Source organism: Myxine glutinosa, chromosome 1, assembly GCF_964187855.1.
Source record: "Myxine glutinosa chromosome 1, kmMyxGlut1.1, whole genome shotgun sequence".
In the NCBI taxonomy this organism is placed as follows: Eukaryota; Metazoa; Chordata; class Myxini; order Myxiniformes; family Myxinidae; genus Myxine; species Myxine glutinosa.
The window spans coordinates 128,548,794-128,572,898 of NC_136261.1; the positions used below are offsets into that span (position 1 = coordinate 128,548,794).

The 24,105-nt window shown below is 45.3% G+C and overlaps 1 protein-coding gene across 6 annotated transcripts in view; it reads left to right on the forward strand.

The window, feature by feature from the left end:
• LOC137428341 (uncharacterized) overlaps positions 1-24,105 on the forward strand; it is a 111,573-nt gene that overhangs the window by 58,774 nt on the left and 28,694 nt on the right. For 2 of the 6 annotated variants that reach the window (XM_078777041.1, XM_078777037.1), the window contains exons 7-12: positions 2,461-2,582; positions 4,212-4,302; positions 4,502-4,702; positions 4,779-4,907; positions 14,155-14,262; positions 15,916-16,066. In XM_078777041.1, the coding sequence (XP_078633167.1) occupies positions 2,461-2,582; positions 4,212-4,302; positions 4,502-4,702; positions 4,779-4,907; positions 14,155-14,262; positions 15,916-16,066 (802 nt within the window). The remainder of the gene's footprint in view (positions 1-2,460; positions 2,583-4,211; positions 4,303-4,501; positions 4,703-4,778; positions 4,908-14,154; positions 14,263-15,915; positions 16,067-24,105) is intronic. The other 4 variants (XM_078777042.1, XM_078777039.1, XM_078777043.1 and 1 more) reach the window with 2 other exon arrangements.

A 24,105-nucleotide genomic window follows, 5' to 3' on the forward strand; every position in this document is an offset into this window, starting at 1 on the left:
AACAATGGATGGAGGCCCTCAACGCCAAACAGGAAATCAGAGCCATTTCCCTTGACATATCTCGTGCCTTTGATACGGTCTGATACCCCGCCCTGCTCACCAAACTCTCCTCCTATGGTATCCATGGTAACCTCACCGCGGACTTCCTCTCTGGTCGCAATCAACATGTGGCCCTGAATGGCATTCTCTCATCTCCCCTTCTGTCAAGGTTAGAGTTCCTCAAGGCATTGTTCTGGGCGCTGTGCTATTTCTGGTCTTCATCAATGATCTCCTTTTTTTTTTTTTAATAAACGGAAATTCAGAAAGTATTCAGGCCCCTTCACTTTTTCACATTTTATGTTGCAGCCTCATGCTGAAATCGTTTAAATTCATTTTTTCCCTCATCAATCTACACTTAATACCACATAATGACAAAGAGAAAACAGGATTTTAGAAAATTTTGTAAATTTATTAAAAAGAAAACACTGAAATATCACATTGACATAAGTATTCATACCCTTTTTTATGACACTTTAAATTTAGCTCAGGTGCCTCCCATTTCTCTATATCATCTTTGAGATGTTTTTACACCTTGATTGGAGTCCACCTTTGGTAAATTCAATTGATTGGACATGATTTGGAAAGGCACACACCTGTCAATATAAAGTCTCACAGCTGACAATACATATCAGAGCTAAAACCAAGCCATGAGGTCGAAGGAACTGCCTGCAGAGCTCAGAGACAGGATTTTGTCGAGGCACAGATCTGGGGAAACCTACAAAAAAAATTCTGCTGCATTGAAGGTTCCCAAGAGCACAGTGGCCTCCATAATTCTTAAATAGAAGAAGTTTGGAACAACCAGGACTCTTCCTAGAGCTGGCCGCCCGGCCAAACTGAGCAGTCGGGGGAGAAGGGCCTTGGTAAGAGGGGTGGCCAAGAACCCGATGGTCACTGGCTGAGTTTTTGCAAATTCCAAGTGGGCTTTCATACGTCTTTTACTGAGGAGAGGCTTCCGTCTGGCCACTCTGCCATGAAGCCCAGATCGGTGGAGTGTTGCAATGATGGTTGTCCTTCTGTAAGTTTCTCCCATCTCCACACAGGATCTCTGGAGCTCAGCCAGAGTGACCATCGGGTTCTTGGCCACCTCTCTTACCAAGGCCCTTCTCCCCAGAAAGAAAAGAAAAGGAGCAAAAAACGGAGAGGGAGACCGATCACGCAGAGGGGGGAGGGGAGTGAGAGGAGAGGGCAAAGAGCGAATAATAGAGGGAGAAAGAAGACACGAGGAGAGGAGAGGGAAGGATTGCGGAGGGTGTGGGAGAGGCCACAGACTTGCCTGTGATGTCGGAGCATCATATCATCATTGCAGACATTCCAATAATGTGGAGAGTTTTATTCCACAATCCATGAGAAACATGTGATGCTGTGGCCCCATCTCATAATGGTGAACAGTACTCTATTAAGCTTCAGACAAAGGCCTTGTAGACTGAGTGGTTGCTATTATTTTTCAAGGAAAGACTTTGAACGATGGGGATGGCTGCACTTGATTTTGAAGGCCAGCTTTGCTATATGGATGGGCCAGAAGAGTTCATAGCTGATGGTGAAGCCTTTAATTTCAACAGACAAACTTTTTCAGTGGCTGATCATGGAAATTGCTGGGTGTTTGACAATCATAATGGAATGCCAAGTCTATATAATGAGATTTTCCAGGATTGAAGGATGTGCTCTTTATTTTTATTTTTTTAGACCATCATTTAAAATCATCTAAACATCATTTTAGACCATCTAAACATTTCCAGATCAGCAGGGTGTGCTCCAGCTGCTGTCTGCTTATCAGTGAGTAGGATGGTGTACTGTGGGATGCAGTGTGGAGTAGTATGCGATAAGGAAGAGGGTTTTCCAGAGCAATGAAGAGGTTGTTTGTGTGTAATTAGGAGTAAGAGTGAGCCCAAAACATTGCCTTTTATCAGGTCAGCATCCACCGAAAGAGGAGAGGGTTCCATTGGCAGCGACATTCTGTGCCTGCCTGAGTGGAGTAAGTCAGAAATTTAGGAATGAAGGCACCGTTGTATGCCACACACAAATAGAGCTTGGGAAGCAAAACAACATGTCAGATTGTGGTGTCATAAAATGTATCTGTCATTGAACAATTCAAATTGACGTCACCAAGGTTTAGATGTTCTCCCATATGTGTATTGGGACAAATGTTTGTGTTTGTTTGGGAGGCAAAAAGCACTGTGCAGTTGAATTGATAAATATTCCAGCCTTACCTTATCAAGGCTGTCTTTTGAGAAGCAAGTGATTGATTCATACAAAGAGCAGTGTTGTTTTGGTCGCTTTATGAATAAGTTTGTGGATTTTGTTCAAGTTTCTTTGAGCTCATGCTGTTGACAGGAGTTGTTTTTGTGCTATGTGGCAAATCTGACTGGATGGCATAAAATGTGCATTCTCACTGGATTGATTTCTGTTTTTCGTCTTGCACAGAATGAACAGCGCAACCACCGCAGTCATTAAGCCGGCTGTAAAAAATGATTCCAAGGAAATTGAGGAGGCCATGAAGAGAGTGCGAGAAGCTCAATCTCTCATCTCAGCCGCTATTGATCCTGGTAAGCTCATCAGTCCAGCTTTCAATTTCTTCTCATTTTTATTTCATGGTGTTTGATCATATTTTGAAAATAAATAAATAATTAAATAAAATACAAGAATGACCGCATTGTGGTCAAGACCTGCAACAAAATCGGATAATGGGCCGATTGGGAAATGTGAATTTGAAGCAGTCTTAAAAGATGAAGCAGCTCAATTGAGAAACACACATTTAATGTTATTAAAAGATTAACTCAACACCTCTCATCCATGTCACCCTTATATTTTTCTTTTTTTTTTTAGCTCTTTCACGAGCATCGATATTGTATACAAAAAAACAACAACCTCCACCACGGTTATAATCAGAACGAGCTGATTCGTCATATGGTCACAGATTGTTTAACCCCAATATTGGAGAAAGAAAGAAAGAGAGAGACAGACAGACAGACAAACTGAGACAGAAAGAGAAAATGAGACAGACAGAAAGAGAAAATGAGACAGACAGAAAGAGAAAATGAGACAGACAGAAAGAGAAAATGAGACAGACAGAAAGAGAAAATGAGACAGACAGAAAGAGAAAATGAGATTGAGATTGAGAGAAAGAGAAAATGAGATTGTGAAATTGAGAAAGAGAAAATGAGACAGACAGACCAAGAAAGAGAAAATGAGTGAGAAAGAGAAAATGAGACTGAGAGAAAGAACCATCTCTTATCTGTTCACCACCATCTCTTATCTTTCCCCATCCAAAACATTGATCTTTTCTACCCCCGTTAATTCACCCCACACCCCAGATCCACTTTTTTTAAATACCAACTTCTTTCCTGGACGTCCTAGCAGTGTCCATGTGTTTTGTGTCCTCTCCCACCCCGCCCCCCCCCTCCCCAGCCCTCTCCGTTCCACAGATCTCCCGATGTCCCTGTTCTCTACTGTTGCACTTGTGTGCTTCCCTCTCTCTCCCCATCTTGTCTCCCGCTCCCTTTATTATGTTTTATGTGTCGGGTTTTTTTTTTGTGAACAATGTTAGCTCTTACAACAGAGTGCAGAGTATACAAAAAATGTTAACTCTTGTGCAGAGTGTACACAAAAAAAGAGAAAATGAGACTGAGAAAGAGAGAGACACGCCATTGAAAAAATTATGTAATGCTGTTTGGCGAGGCGAGGCGAGGTTTGGATGGGCTTGATTAAATCTTACGAAGATTTTTATTTGACATTGGTTAGATTTTTGGGGTCCCATATCCTGAATAACACTCGACCCAAACAAAGCCAATGGAAATTTAACGCAACAAACCCAGGCAGTGTATAATCAGCAGAGGCTTAAACGCCTGATGTCTTTGGCACATCAAAAAACCAAGATGGTGGCCATATTATTTCATCTGGGTGCCATGGTGGGTGGGGTCCGGGAGCTGTCCGACCATTGGGTGCACATTTGAAAAATCGACCCCCAACAAGAACGGCAAAAGCCACGCGGAGCTCGTGTAGACCTGCGACATGTCGCAAGTAAGAATTAAGTATTTTTAGCTCAAGTATATGCAAGTAAATAAAGGATGTTGTATGGCACGTTTTTGTTGTTCACCTTCCCCTCAACGTTATCATCAATCTCAGAGGTGAGTGTGAGCTGTACGTTTTGATGATCCTATCTAAATTGTATACAGATTCTGTACAAAAAAAGGATGACAAGAAGAAGCGATCGCGATCACGATCACGCTCACGCAGACGACGTTCCAGATCACGCTCGAGGCGCAGGTATGAGGTGCATGTGACAGGTGTTACATGTTTTCAGACTTTTTGCACATAGGTAAAAAGAGGTGCTAAGCTTGGCAAAGACTGTTTCAAAGGTGCATGTTTATCGAGCAGAGACACTCAAGATAATGCAAAGGTAGGTTGAAGTTCACGCCAATTTACAGACCACTCATTCCTAATATGGGGTCATTTTGCTCTGCAGACGTTCCCGCAGTCGCTCACGGAGACGGTCACGAGAGCGAAGACGCAGCCCAAGACGACGCTCGCGTACTCCTCACCGGCGCACTCGTTCTCCACGCCGCCGATCTCGTGATCGTGACCGTGAACGTGACCGTGACCGTGAACGTGAACGTGACCGTGAACGTGATCGTGGTCGGCGTTCGCTTACGCCCATCAAATACAGGTACATGCATTTTAATTTGCTTGCTTTTTATCTTATTAATTTTTTAACACGTGTTTCTAATGCCTTGCTTCTAAAGATGTCCTGTGTTTTCTGGATCACTGAAAAGCAGGGAAAAGAGGAGGGAAGAAAGAGAGGAGAAGAAGAGACGCTCAAAAACCCCTCCTCGAAGTTACAGTTCGTTGAGACGGTCTCGGAGTGCAAGCAGGTGTGTGCAACTTTTTTGTGTGCGTGTGCGTGTGTTCGTGCATCAACAGCATGGTTGGTGCGTGTGTTCGTGCATCAACAGCATGGTTGAGAAGCAAAATAGAGTGACACAAGGGATGTCGTGGAGGATAAGGGGGGGGGGGGGGTGGGGAGGGAGACACAAGGGATGGACCAGATGGATACAGGAGCAAACTCTCAGGACGGAAAAATTGTAAGAAAAAAAAAAATTGTAAATAGGTATGCTTGGTCAACGAGTGTAGAAAAGATCATGGTTTTGGATGGGTTGGAGGAGGAGTGATCCGGGATGGTGGTGAGCAGCTGCCTTGAAGACTTGGAGGGAAGAATAAGATTGAAGATAATGTGGATGTTGGTTTGACATGTGGCAGAGGGAGGGGGGGAAGAGGAATTAATGAGTGGAGGATTTTGGGAGTTTCTTTGACTCTGGACTTTGGCAGTTTCACCTCATGGGGGTTGCTGGCAAACATCGTGCACCTTGCAGAAAACTGGAGGGGGACAGAGCACCGAGAAAGCAGAGGTTCCAAGACCAAAAAGGAGGTGGTAGAAGACCGAGAGACCACCGACCTCTCTGCAATGAAAAAGTGATAGGCCCATGACTCAGCATTACTGTGGGAGATTCCAATTATCCTGAAGGCTTTGGTTCCCTGGGATCAAGCTGAGCAAGGTGTGAGGCAGGGGTGCTAGCCCAGAGGGGAGAGCAGTAATCCATCAAGCTGCAGACTAAGGCCTTGTAAGTTGTTGTTGTTTTATAGGCTTGTACAGTTCTCCCAAACAAGCCTGCAAAATGGGGACAACTGATCGATCCCCCACATCCAGGATGGCATACAGAAAGTGAGAGACCAGATAGATACATAGACATGGTCCATGGGGTCCGATCGGCACTGACCGTGACCGCGCTGCCCTGGCGAATCAGGGCAGCAGGGAATAATGGGGAAGATTTGGCCCCTGGCTTCCATTGTGGGGTACAACCACCATGAAGAGGCGTCCCCGATAGTTGTCTTGTAAGTGGTTAAGAGCTCAGGTGTACCAAGGAAGGACATTGCACGATTGAGGATTCCGAGTCGACTACTGGCTTTGTAGGCCAACTTGTAAGTGTGGTTTGGAGAAGAAATTTTGTAGCCGATAATGAGGCCCAAATGTTTGACTGAACTTCTGTCTTCAAGAGGATTGTTAAGAAAGTAGATGGGAGGGCATGGTTTACCAGACAGTCAGTCCTTTTGGAGAGGCAGAGTGGGTGAGCGATTTGTTAGAATTGAAAGACTTATTCCACGTTTTTGACCAGCTGGTGATTCTATCAAGGCTTGCTTAGCGGGAAGGGGCTGGTGCCTGCCTATCTGAGAGATGTTATGGCAGGAGTCACACTGCTTTACTGAAGTGCCGTGGATGGTGAGAGATGCCAACATCCAGCCAATTGGCATGGTGACAATTTAAATCACCACATACGAGAAAGAGTGTATTGGGGTGTGTGGTTAAAATGTTGTCTGAGACGGAGATGTGAATGGAGTCGTCACTATTAGGAGCACGACACAACATACAGCCAAACAAGAGATGGGAGGGGAAGTTGCAGCCAAAGGTACTCCCAGTTGTTAGTGGGTTGTTAGAGCAGTACAAGGACAGTGAGAAATGGAGTTATTCATGTAAAGTGCAACTCCACCACCAGGGTGGGGTTCCGTTCCATCAAACAGGAGGAACATATTGCCAGAGAGAGAGACAGACGAATGAGTTAGGGATGTCCTTTGGGAGGAAGGATTCTGTTATAAAAATTGTTCGTTTATCAGCAACTGCCTGGATTGAGAGATCTGTCAGGTTGGAGTGGAGGCCTTGGATGGGTGAGGTTCATACAGTTTAGGGTCAGAGGAGGTGCTGTTTGCTGGGTGCAGGAATGTGGAAAGAAGGTAGGAGAGGGTGTGGGTTGGGGATGGGGGGGAAGGGGGTGTTAACCGGGCTTTGGTGATGGGGAAGATAGGAGAGGGCAGTGCGATTGGGAAGATGGAAGGAGGTGGGCTGAGGGGAAGATGCAAGGCTGTGGTGGGAGGAGCGTGTAGAAAGGAGGGGGATGTAGAAAGGAGGGACATGAAGTGGAGGGATGCTAAAGACAACACAGAGAAGTGATGGTGTGGAAACACTCAGGCATGTTGGTGGAGGTATAGGGGAGGGTACTAACATGGAGGTGTTTGACAGCATTTATTGACGTGAAGGAGAATTTATCGACGTATGAAGCCAACCTCTGCAACCTCTATATTGCACTCAACCACAAATTAGATGAAAGACTGCTTGAAGTTTGAAAAAAAAAAAATCGAATCTTTGGCGACGAAAAATAATAGTTTATAGCACAACATCCAAAAGCTGATGAAACCAAAAGCTGATGACCAAGTCTGAATTTTTTTTATTTTTTTTTATTTTTATTTATAAATAATAACGTTGAAAGCTCCAGCCACGGACTTTTTTTTTTTGTATACAAGATCGAGGCTCGTGAAAGAGCTAACATCAATCACAAAAAAGACAAACGGACACACAAAACATACAATAAAGGGAGCGGGAGACAAGCGGCACACAAGTACAACAGCAGAGAACAAGGACAACGGGAGATCGGTGGGAGGGAGAGGGCTTGGGGGGAGGAGACGTGGGAAGGGGGGGCGGGGGTGTGGGAGAGGTAAAAAAGAACACATGGACACTGCTCGGACTTCCAGGAAAGAAAGAAGTCGGGATTAAAAAAAAAAAAGTGGATCTGGGGTGAATTAACGGGGGTATAAGAGATCAAGGTTTTGGATGGGGGAAGACAACAGATGGTGGTGAACAGCTGTTTTCAAGACCTGGAGGGAGGAGTGGGATTGAAGAGAGTGAGGGAGCTTGTTCCAGAGGTGGGAGTAAAGAGGAATGAAGGAGTGAAGGTGACCAGAGAGTCTTGATTTTGGCAATTTCACCAGAAGAGGGTTACTGGCAGATCGCAACCTCTAGGAATATTTGGGGGACAGAGCTGGGGGAGCTCGGCCGGATAGGAGTCGGCAGAAGACAGAAAGACCACCTACCTACCTGCCTGTGGTGAGTGAGTGAAAGGGCCTCGGAGTTGGCTTCATCGCGGGAGATTCCAATGATTCTGAAAGCTTTGGTTTCAACAGTGTGAAGACTAGCTAGGTGTGAGGCAGTAGCACCAGCCCAGAGGGGAGAACAGTATTCCATTGAGCTGCGGATGAAAGCTTTGTATGTGGTGAGGAGCTCAGGTGTGCCATGGAAGAACTTCGCACGACAGAGGATGCCCAGTCCGCGACTGGCTTTGGAGGCCAGATTGGAAATGTGGTTTTCTCAGGAAAGATCATGGCAGATAGTGAGACCCAAAAGCTTGAGTGACAGAACTTCTTGGAGAGGATTGTTCAGAAAGTAGATGGGGGGGGGTTGTCCAGTCAGTCTTTTCAGAGAGACATGGTGAGAGTGTGAGATTTGTCGGGATTGAAAGACATGTTCCACTTGTTTGTCCAGGTCTGCAGAGAGTGAGGAGGCTGCAGACTGCCGATCTGAGGGATGAGGAATGGCGCGGCAGAGAGTGGAGGAGTCGGCAAAGAGATAGAGAGGATTTTCAAGAGAGTCAGAGAGATCATTGATGAAGACCAGAAAAAGCACAGGGCCCAGAACACTGCCTTGGGGAACTCCAGCCTGAACAGGAAGGGGAGATGAGAGAAACCCATTCAGGGCCAAACGTTGACTATGACTAGTGAGGAAGTCCGCAAGCCATGCGTGGAGATTTCCATGGATACCACAGGAGGAGAGCTTGGTGAGCAGAGCGGGGTGCCAGACCGTATCGAAGGCACGTGATATGTCGAGGGAGACAGCTCTAATTTCCTGTTTGGCATTGAGGACCTCCATCCATTGTTGAGATAGCAGAAGCAGCATGTCCAGAGTAGAGTGACCTGGTCTGAAACCAAATTGATGATCAGAGATCAAGCCATTGGAGAAGAGCAAAGATTTCATATCCGAAGCAATGATGGATTCCATGACTTTGCTGATAATTGGGAGAAGGCTGATTGGTCTGTTGTTGCAAGGATCTGTTTTTGCACCTTATTTGTGTGAAGCGGTGATGTTGGCCGATTTCCAAGCTGATGGCAGATGACCTTGAGCAAAAGAGAGGGTGAAGAGAACAGAGAGAGGGAGTGAAAGAGCGGCAGAACAGGATTTTATGACCCGTGGGCTGATGCCGTCAGGTCCAGTTGCAGAATCAGAGTCGAGGGTTGACAGAAACATTTCCACCTTTTCAGAAGGAAAGGACACAGAGTCCAGGAGCAGCTGGGTACGACTTGGTGCGGTGGGTACAGAGAGGGATGGGTTTGGGACACAAGATTTAGAGGCAAACACAGAGTTGAGGCATTCAGCTTTTTCACGTGCGGAGTCAGCTGTGTCGCCGTTTGAGGTGAGGGAGGGGATGGAGGGGGAACAAACACCAGAATCAGATTTGACCAAATGCCACCAGGATTTGGAAGAGTGAGACTGGTTTGAGAGTTCAGTCTTGAGTGTAGAGAGATATTGTTTCCTGGCTCTCCTTCGGGTAGACATACACTTGTTTCGGGCTTTGTGAAAGGAAATGAGATTTCCTTCCGTTGGATTTGCCTTCCAGGAGGTGAAGGCAAGTTGTTTCAGGACAACTGCCTCACCACAAATTCCGTGTACCATGGACGGGAGGAAGGGTATAAACCACCTTTAGAGGCCATTTTTCCCCGCAAGCGGGGGTTGGCCTTTTTCGGGAACTGTGGTTGTTGTTGTTTTTCGGTCCCCTTTTTGAAGCAATGTTTTACGGCCGGATGCCCTTCCTGACGCCAACCCTTTTTTCCTCCTTTAACGACAAGCAGGGAATTACCAGTGAACTGGTACTCAAATTTGCCGACCTCGTAAGGATGACAGGCTGAGTCAACCCCCCTGGCGTTAATTCAGCAGTCGACCGGGATTCGAACCCAGGATCCTAGGATCCTAAAGCCGGCACCCTAGCCGCTAGCCCAACACCAGGGTATGGGAGGAAGGGTATGACAACTCAAAATGAGATGGGATATATTTGTGCATGAGAGAGCATCCCTGTTTGTCGTTAAAGGTGGAAAAACGGGTTGGCGGCAGGAAGGGCATCCGGCCGTAAAACATTGCTTCAAAAAGGGGACCGAAAAACAACAACAACCACGGTTCCCGAAAAAGGCCAAACCCCGCTTTGCGGGGAAAAATGGCCTCTAAAGGTGGTTATATTTTATTTTTTTAGAGAGCAATTTACTTTGGAAGAATTCCCAGGATGAGTTGATGTCAGAGGAAGAGATGGGAGACCAGTCCAGATGATTGATGTCTGCTTGAAGACCGTGCCAGTTGGCCTGAGTGAAATGCCAGACTCGTCGACACGGAGGAGGCTCTCTGAGAATGGTCAGATAGATGTCCATTTTAACAAGTACATGATCAGATGAGCCGATTGGAGCAGAAGAAGAGCAGCAGACATTTGCAGGGAAGTTAGTCATAACCAAGTCCAGAAGAGAAGATGCTCCGTTGACTGAGATCCGGGTCGGGAAATTGACAGATTGTGTCAGTCCGAATGAGTCACGGAAGTCCTTTGCTGAGAAGCCATGGCTGGTGAGAGAGGTCCCCACACCCAGCCAACTGGCATGATGACAATTGAAATCACCACATATGAGGAAGAGAGAGTTGGGATGAGTAGATAGAAGTTGGTCCATATTTTCAGACAGCGAGATGTAGATGGAGTCATCACTGCTTGGTGTACGGTACAACACACATATGAACAAAAGGTGGGAGCGAAGGGGAAGCCATAGCCAGAGGTACTCCAGGGGGTGAGGTGCAGAGAGGGCAGTGCAGGGAGAGGGAGGAAGAGAGTTTTTGATAAAGATAGTAACCCTACCTCCAGGATGAGGATCAGGTCTATCGTACCAGAGGAGGGAGTAATCCGGGAGAGATATTAAGGAACCAGAGACATGAAGGAGGAAAGTGTCTGTTAAGCAGATCAAGTCTGGTTTGTCAGAAGCAACCTGTATGGAGAGATCAGTCAAGTTTGAGCTACTTCATAAGTTTCTTCAAGTTTGACTTCATAATCCTCATCAAGGTCAGGCCTTGAATTAAAACAACTGCATTGATAGAAAAGTGAAAGAAGAGAATAGTCTGAACTTTTGAGGAAGTAAAAAAAAAAAAAGCTTTTTGAAAAGGGAAAGATACGTTTTTGGAAATACATGGGAAGGTAGAGTTCCAGAGTTTGGCAGTGGAGAGGAAGAAACAAACATCATAACGGCCCACCCTTGAGTTGCTAATGGCCATACCATAATCATGCGGTGTTGTGGCTTGTCGAGTATTCTGTGGTCTTGCTAATGGCGGAGGTACACAAGCAGCAAGGTCTCGGGAGCAGAAAACCGAAATAATATCTGTAGAAAAGAGAGAGAACCAACTTTGCTGTCTAATTCAAGTGGGTCGAGTTTTGAGTTCAGATTGGGAGAGTTAAGTCGGATTACAATTCTGTCCAGTAAGTCTGCACCTCACCCCCTGGAGTACCTCTGGCTATGGCTTCCCCTTCGCTCCCACCTTTTGTTCATATGTGTGTTGTACCGTACACCAAGCAGTGATGACTCCATCCATCTACATCTCGCTGTCTGAAAATACGGACCAACTTCTATCTACTGCACGAGAACCTCCCCAGATGTGAGAGCAGTACTCTATACAAGGACAAATCGGTCCTTTATATACAGCCATGGCATTTAATGTGGAATATTTTTTTTGTGGGGGTGAACTTACTTTTTCAAGATGACTTAGAACCAAAAGTTCATTGGAATTATGTTGAAATAATTCTAGATTTTGTTAATGTGACCTTTAAAAGAAACAAAAACCACATTTGACATTTCGAAGCAAATAAATTGATCCTTGAAAGTGATGTAAACTGATATCGAACTCGATTCACGGACAGTACTGTGTTAAACTTCTGTACGTTTTCCAGAAGTATTTCTTTATTTTGCACATTAGCCAATTTTTTTTTCAACAAAAACAAAAGTTAAATTATGACTGGGATTACGGACAGTAAAATTACAGTTCAGTACTTCATGTAACCCCCACGAGCATTCAGGAGAGCACGTACATGTTGAGGCATGCTGTTCACGAGATTTGCCAAGGTTTGGACAGGAATCGCTTGCCATGCAGTGACAATAGCCTGCTGCAATTCATGCACAGAGGGAGGCTGCTGGTCCAAGTTGTCGATTTGACGCGTTAATTCTGCCCACAAGTTCTCTATCGGATTCATATCCGGGGACATGGCAGGCCACTGCATATGCTCCACACCATGGTCAGCAAGAAAGTGTTAGATCATGCGAGCACGAAGAGGCCGTGCATTGTCATCTTGGAAGACAAAGTTTCCTCGAAAGGCTGCACGAGCAAATGGAAGCAATGTTTCTTCCAGAATGGCCCTGTACTTGAACTGGTTCAGGTTTCCATTCAGAACAACCAGGTCAGTTTTTCCCTCTGCATGAAAAGAAGCCCAAACGTTCACCCCACCACCTCCAGCTTGGACTCTTGGCACTATACAATCTTCGTTGTCGGCTTCATGCAGTTGTCTGCGCATTCGGACGCGGCCATCTTGACGATAGACCAGAAATCTAGACTCGTCACTGAAGATCACGTGATTCCAGTGTCCTGGCTGTCATTGACGGTGCTCTCTGGCCCACTGCAATCGGCGCTGGCGGTGTTGTCTGGTCAGGCGTGACTTTCTCAGGGGACGCCTGGCACGATAGCCTGCTTGAACCAGTCGTTGGTTGACTAGCCTTCTGGATGCAGGCACATTTGTCAGTTGCTGCCACTCAGCCCTAAGCCGATTAGCTGACTTGGTACGGCCGTTGCGGACTAACCAGTGCAGCTGGCGATCATCCCTTCTTGTGGTTCTGCGGGGACGTCCTGGCCTCGGTATTGGAGTAGGGACACCCCTCTGAGCATTTCGTTTCAGGATCTTTGACACCTGACCTTGAGTGATGCCATACTGCCGAGCAATAGCACGCTGTTTCATGCCGGAATTTTCGTAAAGCCACCACTCCATGACAAACAGCATTGTCAAGTTGACGGACCATCTCCAGAGGAAGCGGCAATAACTTTTGTAGACATTCAGCAGTTGTTTTCCACTAATACAGAACGCAACAACCCTTATATACCCGATTGTGAAGCCAATCGTCAAATGTACCTGTCCGTACAATTTGTCACGCCACCTGTGATATAATCCTGTTATTGACTTCTTGCTGCGACAGACAATCAGTGGCATGGTTCTTTTAACAAAGAAATCACCGAAGCATAAAAGAAACTCACCGGATTGATATACTGAGTTCAGAAAGTAAACCTAAGTCAAGAAAAAAAAAAAAAATCCTTATTAAATGCCAAGTCTGTAGTTGAAGCAACTGTTGAGAGGTGAAGAATGTTCGACATCTGAACAGGACTCCTAGTTTCTTCTCGGTCTAGGCAGACTTAACTATTTGTGCAATGTGTGGATTCCAGGATAATTTTATGTTAGGGTAATACCTAGTAGGTTTTTTGTATCACATGGTGTAATTGTGGAGCTTTCAATGGAGATTGGAGAGTTGAGAGGAGTTTTAGAGAGAGGGATGGGAAGAAATTGAGTTTTAGAAGCATTAAACTTAAGCTGATTACATTTGCCCCACTGGGAAATCTTTTCCAAATCAAAATTTGAAGAGGTGGCTGTGATCTTTTCATGACACTTTCATGATAACTTTTCATGACAAAAACATGGGTGCATCAGATTTAGACTGTGGCAGTGGCATTAGAGTGTGGCATTAGATTTAGACTGTGGTAGCATGGCTTCCTCTGACTATAAAAAGCCCACTACACACACGTGACTGACTATTTATTTTCCGGGCAACGCCGGGTGACACTGCTAGTTTGTAATATTTGAGGCATTCATCGTATAAACGTTAAATCGACCCATTTGTCTTGGCCTTTTCTCTGGAATCTGGCTGATGAGCATGTTTGCATCAGCCATAAGGAGCATTTTAAACTTGTACTTGCTATATCTACCTTTTTGCTTGCTTTAATTCATAAAGTTCCAAAAGCTTGATTAAAACTTGAGAAACTTTTTTATTTAACTGTGAAGTTGAATGAACTTTTTAGAAAATGTATTTTGTCCCAAAATATTTTGTACATAAAGGCCAGATATGCCTGTTGTATGTACATTTGCATGTTTCTGTTTATGTATTTATGCAAACATTTATACCCGCCAGGTCTCCAATTCCTAAGTCCCACAGTCCACGACGCAGGATTTCCCGGACGCCACCTATAAAGATGCGCAGCCCAAAAAGGAAGGCATCTCGTTCGCCCTCACCAAAAAAGTAAGTGTGCATGTGTGGTATTCTTTGTCCTCTTGTTGACTTGATTTTTGTCCTTTTTAAATCGGTGAAGCTGCTTCAATATCGATCTATTACAGCTTCAATATATAAGACCTTCCTTCCATCTGGCCAAAATGAAGAAGAAGAAGAACCTTACTAACCCACCGTGCTTAATTCTAATGGGTTATAAAGAGTAATTCTAATGGGTTTCAACGGTTTCATTCGTTTGTAGGCTTTGCCTATTTCATATTTAAAATGTCAAACTGAACCGCTTCCTTCGGAAATGGGTGTAATTTTTAATGGTTCGGTGCCATATATTCCTTTAATGCAAAAGTTGTCTTATTGCCTGCCATGCGTAACAAATAGCTCCCCCTCCCCTGCCCCCTGAGTAATGATCTTACGATCCTGGAAAACTGAAGCATAATATCAAATTAAATCTTAATCATTTAATTTCAATTTCGTGTCCCGAAATTCATCTCAGTCGTTGTTAGTTTCTCCCTCAGCCCTGCTGTTGTCATTTCCCCCTTTTCTTTCTGCTGTTCCTTTTGTAATGATGCGTCCTAATCCATTCTGTTATTTCTGCCTTCCATTGGTCATCCTGAAGCTTCTTTGAACCTGCACAGCTGATTTGGTTTCTATAAACTAGGCAACACACTGCACTTTTTTTGCGGGGATAACATCTGCAGTAACTGTGCCGTTGTGTCTCATGAGGACAACCTGAAACGAAAAAAAGTCAATGAAACTGAGAAATGTTTTTCCACCTGCAGCTAAGGTCTCCGCTTCTGCCCGTTAATTTGCTTGTGAGTCGGCAATTAGAAACCCCATGACCGTGATGTACCTTCCTCTGTCATAAATGGCCAAGCAGACTGTTACAGGCAATTCCTTGTTGATGGTGCTTTAATCTCGCTGACCCAATCTACCCATCTATAGGTTTATTTGCCAATTTGTTTTTACAATATGGAGTTTTGCCTCCCTCTCCAATGGCCACAAGCAGGTTCTCTTAAAAGAACAGATTCACATTTGTCTCACAAACAGAACTTGTTACACCAAGTAGGGTTGGGTAAGAAAAGGAACCCATCTGCACACGCTGTAAATCAACTGTAAACGAAAAACTAAAATAACCCACAAACCCTAGGATTCACGTCTGCTGGTGTATCAACGCATAAGGGAGAACGCTATTGAAAATTGGCTCGCCACGTCAAAATCCAAGATGGCCGTCTTGCGTCTTTCACTTTGTCAACTCACATCACCACCGACGGGGGACCTAGGCGTAACGCTTGTTAATTATGCCTTTGCCTCCACCTTAATCCGAAGCAAAGCACTCCATGGGCCTTTCATTGAAAGTTGAAGTTTCTATTCCAGACTCCAGGAGAGTGATGCGTGCAATCAGTCCACTTTTCTAGGATTCCAAATCGGCAGATTTGCTTATGGCTTCTCTTCAATCTATCGCGTCACTTGGTCAACGTATTGCTGTTTTTTTATTGCTATTTCTTTTTAGTGTATAATAGTTTTACCAGAATGGTTATGCAACCCAAATGTATTCTTATGTTAAGTCAATTTGCTCAAAGTGTTGGTGGTAAGTTTGCAAGGAAATCTGTGAATGGTTTCTGAAAAGAGTGTGGCCTTTTGATTTGCAATCGTGCATGGGTCTTTCAGGCACAAAAAGGAAAAGAAACGAGACAAGGGCAGAGATCGCAGCCGTGACAGAGACCTTCGCTCTTCGGGCAAGAAGAAGAAGAGCAAAGATAAAGACAGGAGCCGTGACCGACGAGAAAAGGTTGACTTGTTGGACAAGGGTGATGTGAAGGTAGGCTTGTGTTATCCATGGAGGTTAGACTGGGCTATGTTGTGAAGCAATTTTAACATCCAAAGCATTAAATGTATTTTTTATAATTTTATTGAAGTTCTGCCTCTGGTCATTGCACAACTATACCGAAAGAACTTGTTCTTCTTGGTTTATTATTTTTTATTAAAAAGTCGGTAGTCGTCGTTTTGCCATCTACACTGTCACCAAAAGTACTAGGCCAGCACACCGAAACTCGAATTTAACCCTTTCTGCATGCATAACCCACGCCGCAAAACACCATGTACTTTATAAGGGTTTTCACTGGTTTAGCAGGTATTGAAACCAAATTGTATTCAAGAAGCAACAAGGTAAAGATTGGACTGACCTTAAATGTGGAATTGTTATTGGGTTCCAAGGTTTTGTGACATTTCCTTCACGTGTACCCTGACATTCGTGGGGGAGACGTTCCTGAAAAATGCCGCAAATATGCCTGATGTCAAATCCGCAAATGTCAGGGCATTGTTTCAATGGGAAAAAAGTGGATAGGTTCCCGGCAGTTTGTGCTTCATAAGGGAATGTCAAAAATCTCACGATAAACTGTGAATATGCGAAGCACACGACCGACCGCAAATGTAGAATCGAGTCACATTTTATCAACCCCGAATACGTGGGGTCTGTAAATGTTGGGACTGCAAATGTCGAGGTCTGACAGTACTGATAATTTAGTTAGGGAATGGAAGACAATAGGTTGAGACAATGTGGAAACTATAATAATGGGCACTGAAAATAATTTGTAGATTCAGTATTCCTCACTTCTCTCCTTTATGGAACCACCTTCCAGAAACTGGTCTATCTTGCTCTTCTCTCCAGGGTTTCACACAAGCAGTGCAACGCCATCTCACGTCCCATGATCTTTATACAAGCTTTATTACTCCCATTAACTTTTCATACCCAAACCATCCGACTTGCTATGTTTGTTTCGTCCAACCCTGTCCTCTCCTTTAAAAAAAAAAAAATAATCTTTTTTTCCCCTTCATTTATTTCCTTGATGCTTGTCTCATTGTCAGTTTTGGGGTAAAACAGCCTTCCTCCTGTAAAGAAAAAAAAATGGAGAAAAATACAACCTTGAAATGCAGAATATCATGGAATTGTATCTTTAAAAAAAGAATATATATATGTGAGATGACGTCACAGCATTCGGTCTAACGAATGAATCAGTAATTTTATAAACTGCATGCATAATGTGCCTCATTTTGCTCGAGGAGCCAGAATACTGTCCACCTTTGAAATGTGAAAATAATTAAGTTAACAGACACTTTGAATTTGATACACGCCTGAAACGTATGACGTCAAGACGTACTCTGCCAGAAAGTCAGGAAGAGCCATCGCGTATCACATGGTACAGTAGGGGGCGTCGCGGATTTCTTTGTACTCGCAGCTGTTTCTAAAGCAATAGGTGCAACTTTGTTTTCTTCAATTTGATCATTGAAATTCGCTCTAATTCGAAACAAGAGTGAAAGTTACTCAAGGTTTGGGGGTTGTATAGAGTACAGTCCAACTTTAATCGGTCATCAGAACTGTACACTGATTGTAATCTGTCGGTACAGATTACTGAAAAATAGGTGATATCTGCCTGTTCTGATTGCCGGTTCAGATATCGGCACAGCACTAATGATATATATATACAGTCACGTGAAAAAGTAAGTACACCCCATGTAAAGTTTTGACTTTTTCAATATATTTCAACATACAGCTATTTGATCTTCATTTCAACAATATTGATAGATAAAGGTGATATAATGTAACAAATATCATGAAACATTTACATTTTGTAGTCCATTGTATAATTTAAATAAACATAAATGCAAATTTCGCATGTGGAAAAAGTAAGTACATCCTTGGCTCTAATAGGTGGTATTGCTCACTTTGGCAGAAACAACCTCAAGTAGGCGTTTCTTATAACTGCCTACCAGTCTCTGACATCGACTGGGAGAAATTTTAACCACTCCTCCATGCAGAATTCTTTCAGCTGCGCGATGTTTGAGGGGTTTCTTGCATGCACAGCTCATTTCAAATCCACCCACAACATCTCAATGGGATTTAGATCCGGGCTTTGACTTGGCCATTCCAGAACCCTCCATTTCTTTCTTTTCAGCCATTCCTTGGTGGATTTACTGGTATGTTTAGGGTCTTTGTCATGTTGCAAGGTCCACCTTCGGTTGAGCTTCAACTTCTGACAGATGGCCTCACATTATCCTCAAGCACCCTCTGGTACAATGAAGAATTCATTGTGGATTCCATGATGGTGAGCTGCCCAGGCCCTGATGCAGCAAAGCTGCCCCAAACCATAATATTTCTACCACCATGCTTTACAGTTGGTATCAGGTTCTTGTTGTCAAATGCTGTCTTTGGTTTTCGCCAAACATGTCTTCTGGTACTGTGGCCAAATAGCTCTACCTTTGACTCATCTGTCCAGAGCACATTGTTCCAAAAGTGCTGGTCTTTGCCTAGGTGTTAATTGGCAAACTTTAGTCTTGCCCTGATGTTCTTTCTGGACAGCAAAGGTTTCCTCCTGGCACACCTCCCAATCAACAGTGGCAAGAGCTACCTGTCGGTCCCGTGATGACATTCTGGGGTTCTTAGAGACTTCTTTCAGCATCTTGCGGTCTGCTCTCGGGCTGAACTTGCTGGGGCGGCCGGGCCTGAACAAGTTGGCAGTTGTTGGGAGTCTTCTCCACTTGTAGATGATCGTCCGGACAGTCGAATGTTTTTGATTTCAAAATTGTTTGGAGATCTTTTTAAATCCCTTCCCATACTCGTAGGCATCTATAACCTTCTTTCTGAAGGCCGCAGAGAGCTCTTTTGATCTAGGCATGGTGACGCCGCACACTTCAACAACAAAGAGCAAACCAAACTAAATGTCTGAGGTTTAAATAAGACAGGTTCCTCCGAGATCCTTTCCAACGATGTTCTAATCATTTGCACCTGAGCTGGTGCACCTGACTCTAATTTTAGGTATTTGAAGTCGTGATAAATGTAGGGGTGTACTTACTTTTTCCACATGTGAAATTTGCATTTATGTTTATTTAAATTATACAATGGACTACAAAATGTACATGTTTCATGATATTTTTTATATTATATCACCTTTATCTATCAATATTGTTGAAATGAAGATCAAATAGCTGTATGTTGAAATATGTTGAAAAAGTCAAAACTTTATATGGGGTGTACTTACTTTTTCACGTGACTGTATATATATACAGTATATATTGTTACGGATCTCGGGAGTCGGTGCTCCCCTTATCAAGGGGGGGTTAATCCCCTTGTCTTTTTAGCTGGCCGGCCCGTGTCCTTAGAAGTTATAACACTCTTTCCGGTTGGTATTAGCTCGGGTGATTGGTCAAAGTAGTCCCAAATACCTACTTACTAACCCGACCGTAAAGCAGGGAAATAACTCCCGCTCGAACCACAGATATGATGGATAATGCCGAGCGGTTAGAAATCCGCGATCCGAGCTATTAACAAAGACTAAACCCGATTGTAGTGGTTCCTAATCGTGCCACAGGTACTCAATTGAGAGAAAGGATGGATGCGATCGGATTAGAGGAATCCAAGAAAGAACAAGGCAATTCATTACAAATACACAGGAGGAAAGGGGAACCGAAAGATGTACAAGAGGAAGAGGAAGAAGAAGAAGCAGGACACAGGGCAGTCTTAAAAACAGTCTGAACTTAGGACCCCAGACAAACCTTGTGGTGTCCTTGTGTTTTATACTTCTCCCCCCCCCCCCACCCCCCCTCCCCCACCTTCCCATGCCTCCTCCCCCAAAGCCCTCTCCCTCCCACACATCTCCCTGCTCTTTTAAATGTTGTGTGCTCTCAAGTGTTTGTGTGCTTCCCATTCTCTTGTCTTCCGCTCCCTCTTTTTATATATTTTGTTTGTCTGGTTGATTTGTTTGTGAAGTAAATGTCAGCTCTTTCACGAGCCTCGAGTCAGTATACAAAAAAAAACAACAAAAAAAAAACAGACACACACATGGGGATTGTAGCTGGTAGGGTGGAAGGTCCAGGTAGATGGTCCAGGCGATGGGGTCCAGGCTCCGGTCCACTCCAGTCCAGTGCGCAAAACCCGGCAGGCAGCTTCGCGTATCGTTCAACGCGAGCGGACCTTACATATAGCGGGGGGACTGGGATGCTTCGTACGTAATAACTGTACGTTCGCGCCAAGCGCTCTCCCTCTCAGTCCTTTCAATGCGCGCGCCTCCAACAAGTCCGTACAAGTTTCATCAAAAGAAGTTCCTCTGCGCAGTCCTCGAAAGAAGTCCCTCTGCGCAGTCCTCGAAAGAAGTCCCTCTGCGCAGTCCTCGAAAGAAGTCCCTCTGCGCAGTCCTCGAAAGAAGTCCCTCTGCGCAGTCCTCGAAAGAAGTCCCTCTGCGCAGTCCTCGAAAGAAGTCCCTCTGCGCAGTCCTCGAAAGAAGTCCCTCTGCGCAGTCCTCGAAAGAAGTCCCTCTGCGCAGTCCTCGAAAGAAGTCCCTCTGCGCAGTCCTCTGAAAGAAGTCCCTCTGCGCAGTCCTCTGAAAGGGCTTTGCGTTCGCGCTTATATCATGCGAGCCAAGATCACTCCGCGCTTCATAAAGCCACGCCCGTCGGTGATATTCCCTCAGCCCTGGTTGGCTGGTGAGGGCTTACCGGCCACGCCTTTGACGGCTGGTTGACAGGCCACACCTTGTTCTTGGCGTTCTGCCCCCTTTTTTCTCGGGCCTGACCGCATGGTTAATGGCGGCTTGAACGAACGCTAAGGCGGCTGCTGCTGGCAGAGGCACGTAATGGCGTCGCTGGGAGAGAGAGGTTGGCAAAATGGCCGGAATTGGATTGGGGACCTACTCTTATTTCATTGATGCAACGCAGATTCAACTATTGGAAACTCGGCCTTATCTAAAACACATAATAATGAAATAACTAAAGTTATATGGTGGCCTTCGTGTTGCTTGTGGACTAACTAGGGGTGCAACCTTTAACTTTTTAATAATGGGATATTTCCAAGTAATTGTTTACACAAGTGTGGGTTCTAAAACCGCAACTATATATTATATATAACTATATACTATACAACTATATAAAACTGTGTGTGTGTGTGTGTGTGTGTGTGTGTGTGTGTGTGTGTGTGTGTGTGTGTGTGTGTGTGTGTGTGTGTGTGTGTTGGGTGTTGCGTGTTGGGTGTTGCGTGTTGCGTGTTGCGTGTTGCGTGTTGCGTATAAGGATGGTATGTTTGCCGAGCGGAGGCTCCGCGACCTAACAGTTTCCCCGATTCACCCAAACGTTGGCCGTATCGCGCCACAGCTACTCAATAGGGAAAGGACAAAGACGACGGATGTGAAGAAAAGGAAGACGAAGGCAAAGGAAGGTTTGGAAATACGATTACTATTTATTACTATTTACAGGCTCAAAATAACCAAGGAGAAGGAAAGATAAGAAAATAATATACAGAAGCTTTTTAGAGACACAGTGAATTCCTTATTCAAGCTTAATTAAATACCCATGGACAGAACAAACAAAACAAACTCACGTACGCAAATGGATGGAAGGGTAGGAATCGTTTGGAGGGATGAGCAGGTGGAATCACAGGGCACAGCGAGCAGGTCCACTCCGGGCGGGAAGCGAGGAGCCGGCAGCTCCTTGTATTCGGCTTTACAGCGCACGCCGGCAGCTCCTTGTATTCGGCTTTACAGTGCACGCCGGCAGGGTCACTCGGCGGGTTGAAACGGGGCTGGTTGAAGCGGCTCTTTGTCAAAGGCTTTTCGTATGTCTCACGCAACTCCGGTGCTACTCTGAACTCTCTCCCGGTGGACTGCCGACCCTCTTACGCACCTGGACGCATCTGCCGTATCTCTGGTGTAGCTTGTTCCAGCGATCGTCGCACCCTTCTGTCCAAACCTTCAGCGCGGGTGTGACACGCCCTCCTCGGTTTTGGTACCGCCCTCCCCCCCCCGTGCTCTGTTTCGTGACCTTGTATGGTAATCCCACGGGCTTGTCTCCTTATTTGGGCATGGGGCTGAACAGCCCCGCCCTTCGTGGCGCGCCCTGGGCTTGCCTCTCCCGGGCGACCCCGCCCCTCCTGTTCAAACAGAGCACGGAGCACATATTCACCATAGCAGCGAAATGAGAGGGCGTGCACCCCACGCTTGTGAACTGCTTTACCCGCAGATGGAGAGTTTGGCTGGGAAATGGAAGTATTGAAGGGGAGCTATTCTTAATTGATTCGGTGCAATGGAGTATTATTTTAATGGAAGACAAGGCCTTACTCTAAAACACATAATAAGATATAAGCTACTGAACAAGGGTTTTATCGGGTCCTTCAATGTGGTGTTTCATGGAATTAACTACCGAGACGCCCTTTTTACCTTTACACAACTCTGGAGGCAGGAGGGGCCATATCCAACCAATGTTACACAACAATTTACCACTACAATACACACAATCAAAAAAATACGATCCTCATATCCGCAACACTGCACCCTCCTCCTCTTAGGCACGTCCCGGGCCTATAACTTTAATTTAGTGTGACACGTAGGTGTAGTTCCCTCTACTTTTAACCTGACCCTGAGGGTGACAGTTTTAAAACATAGATAAATATGTCCCGCTGCTCCATTGCACCCTACCTAACAGACTCACGCCCACAGCTAACCGAATTGCGGAATGGTCTTCAAACTATACACTGACGGTGGGGAGCATTATTTACAATTGACGCTACTTTTATTTACAAAACGCAACCCAGGACCTGTAATTGTTCTTTCTGGGGGGGGGGGGGGGGGGGGGGGAGACGGTCTGCTCTGCATCGACGCACCATGAAAGCACCCAAAACGCACCAACACACCCTCAAGCACCAATCGGTGCAGTCACCACTGTTCATGAATAAAAATAAACCAACAACCCCTAACCCTGCAGGTGATCTCTTGCTCTTCGGCTCCCTCTGCTGGCTATTATTATTTCTTCCAGTTGTTGGCTTTTTCCTTTTCTGGCGGCCTATTTGTGATAATAAAATGCACCCAACGTGTCCATTTTTATTTATTTTATTTATGGCCCACAGGGCCGACTGGTGTGGTTCACCTGTGGGGCATCGGTGCCCTGTGGCCAAGGTCCGCCAGCAAGATTTCGGGCCCTCATGGCCGGTTCCAGCAGAGGGGCCATGCCCCAACCCATGGGGTCCATCAGTGGTGCTCGGCCACAGACATGTGGTCCATAATGTGGTGCATCGATGCAGACAGCTGGTTCTGGGAGTTCCGGGCGCACAATGGCCGACTCACGCACGCTCCCCTCGGCGCCCAATGGCGCACAGGTCATGTGGGAGACAAAAGGGGGGAGAGACAGATGAGCGAGGGGTAAGGTCACAAGGGTACACATAAATAAGGCAATGCAAGGTGAAATGCGTACGGAGGGCGAAGTGAGAAAGCTCGTCCCTACCGTACGTCACCCCCCTGTCACCTACACTACCCTTGCCCTTACCCCATATGTACAAAAATCTACACATTTACAAATTCGTCACTACTGTCACGTCTTCCCCCTATTTCGCCTATACCAAATTCGTCTCCACAATCCCTCTATCCAAAATTTGCCATCACCCAATTCATCATCAATCCTCATAAGGAGGAAGAGATGGAACAACAAAGCACAATGTCACACCCACGTCATGATGCGTCTCACATTCCAAACATCTGCATCATAAAAATAATAAAACATGGCATGGTGTGGAGTTACGTCACCTCAGGTGAGTGGATGCAGATGGTGCGAGGAGACTCCAATCCTAACTATCCTCTAAATGACTTTAACACCCGTTACACTACCCGGGGTCTTTCCCTGCCAATCCATTGGCCAACTTACACTATGGGTTCTAATAACCAATTCCCATTGACCAAACTGTGGTGCTTCTCAATTTGGGGTCTCACTCCCCCGATTCATCTCCCGGTGCCCTTGCACAATTTCTGGGCTGGGGCGTGTAGCTCTCCCAGCAGGTCTACCCACCTGCACACCTCCACCACTGTAGTTGCCACCCGAGCTTAC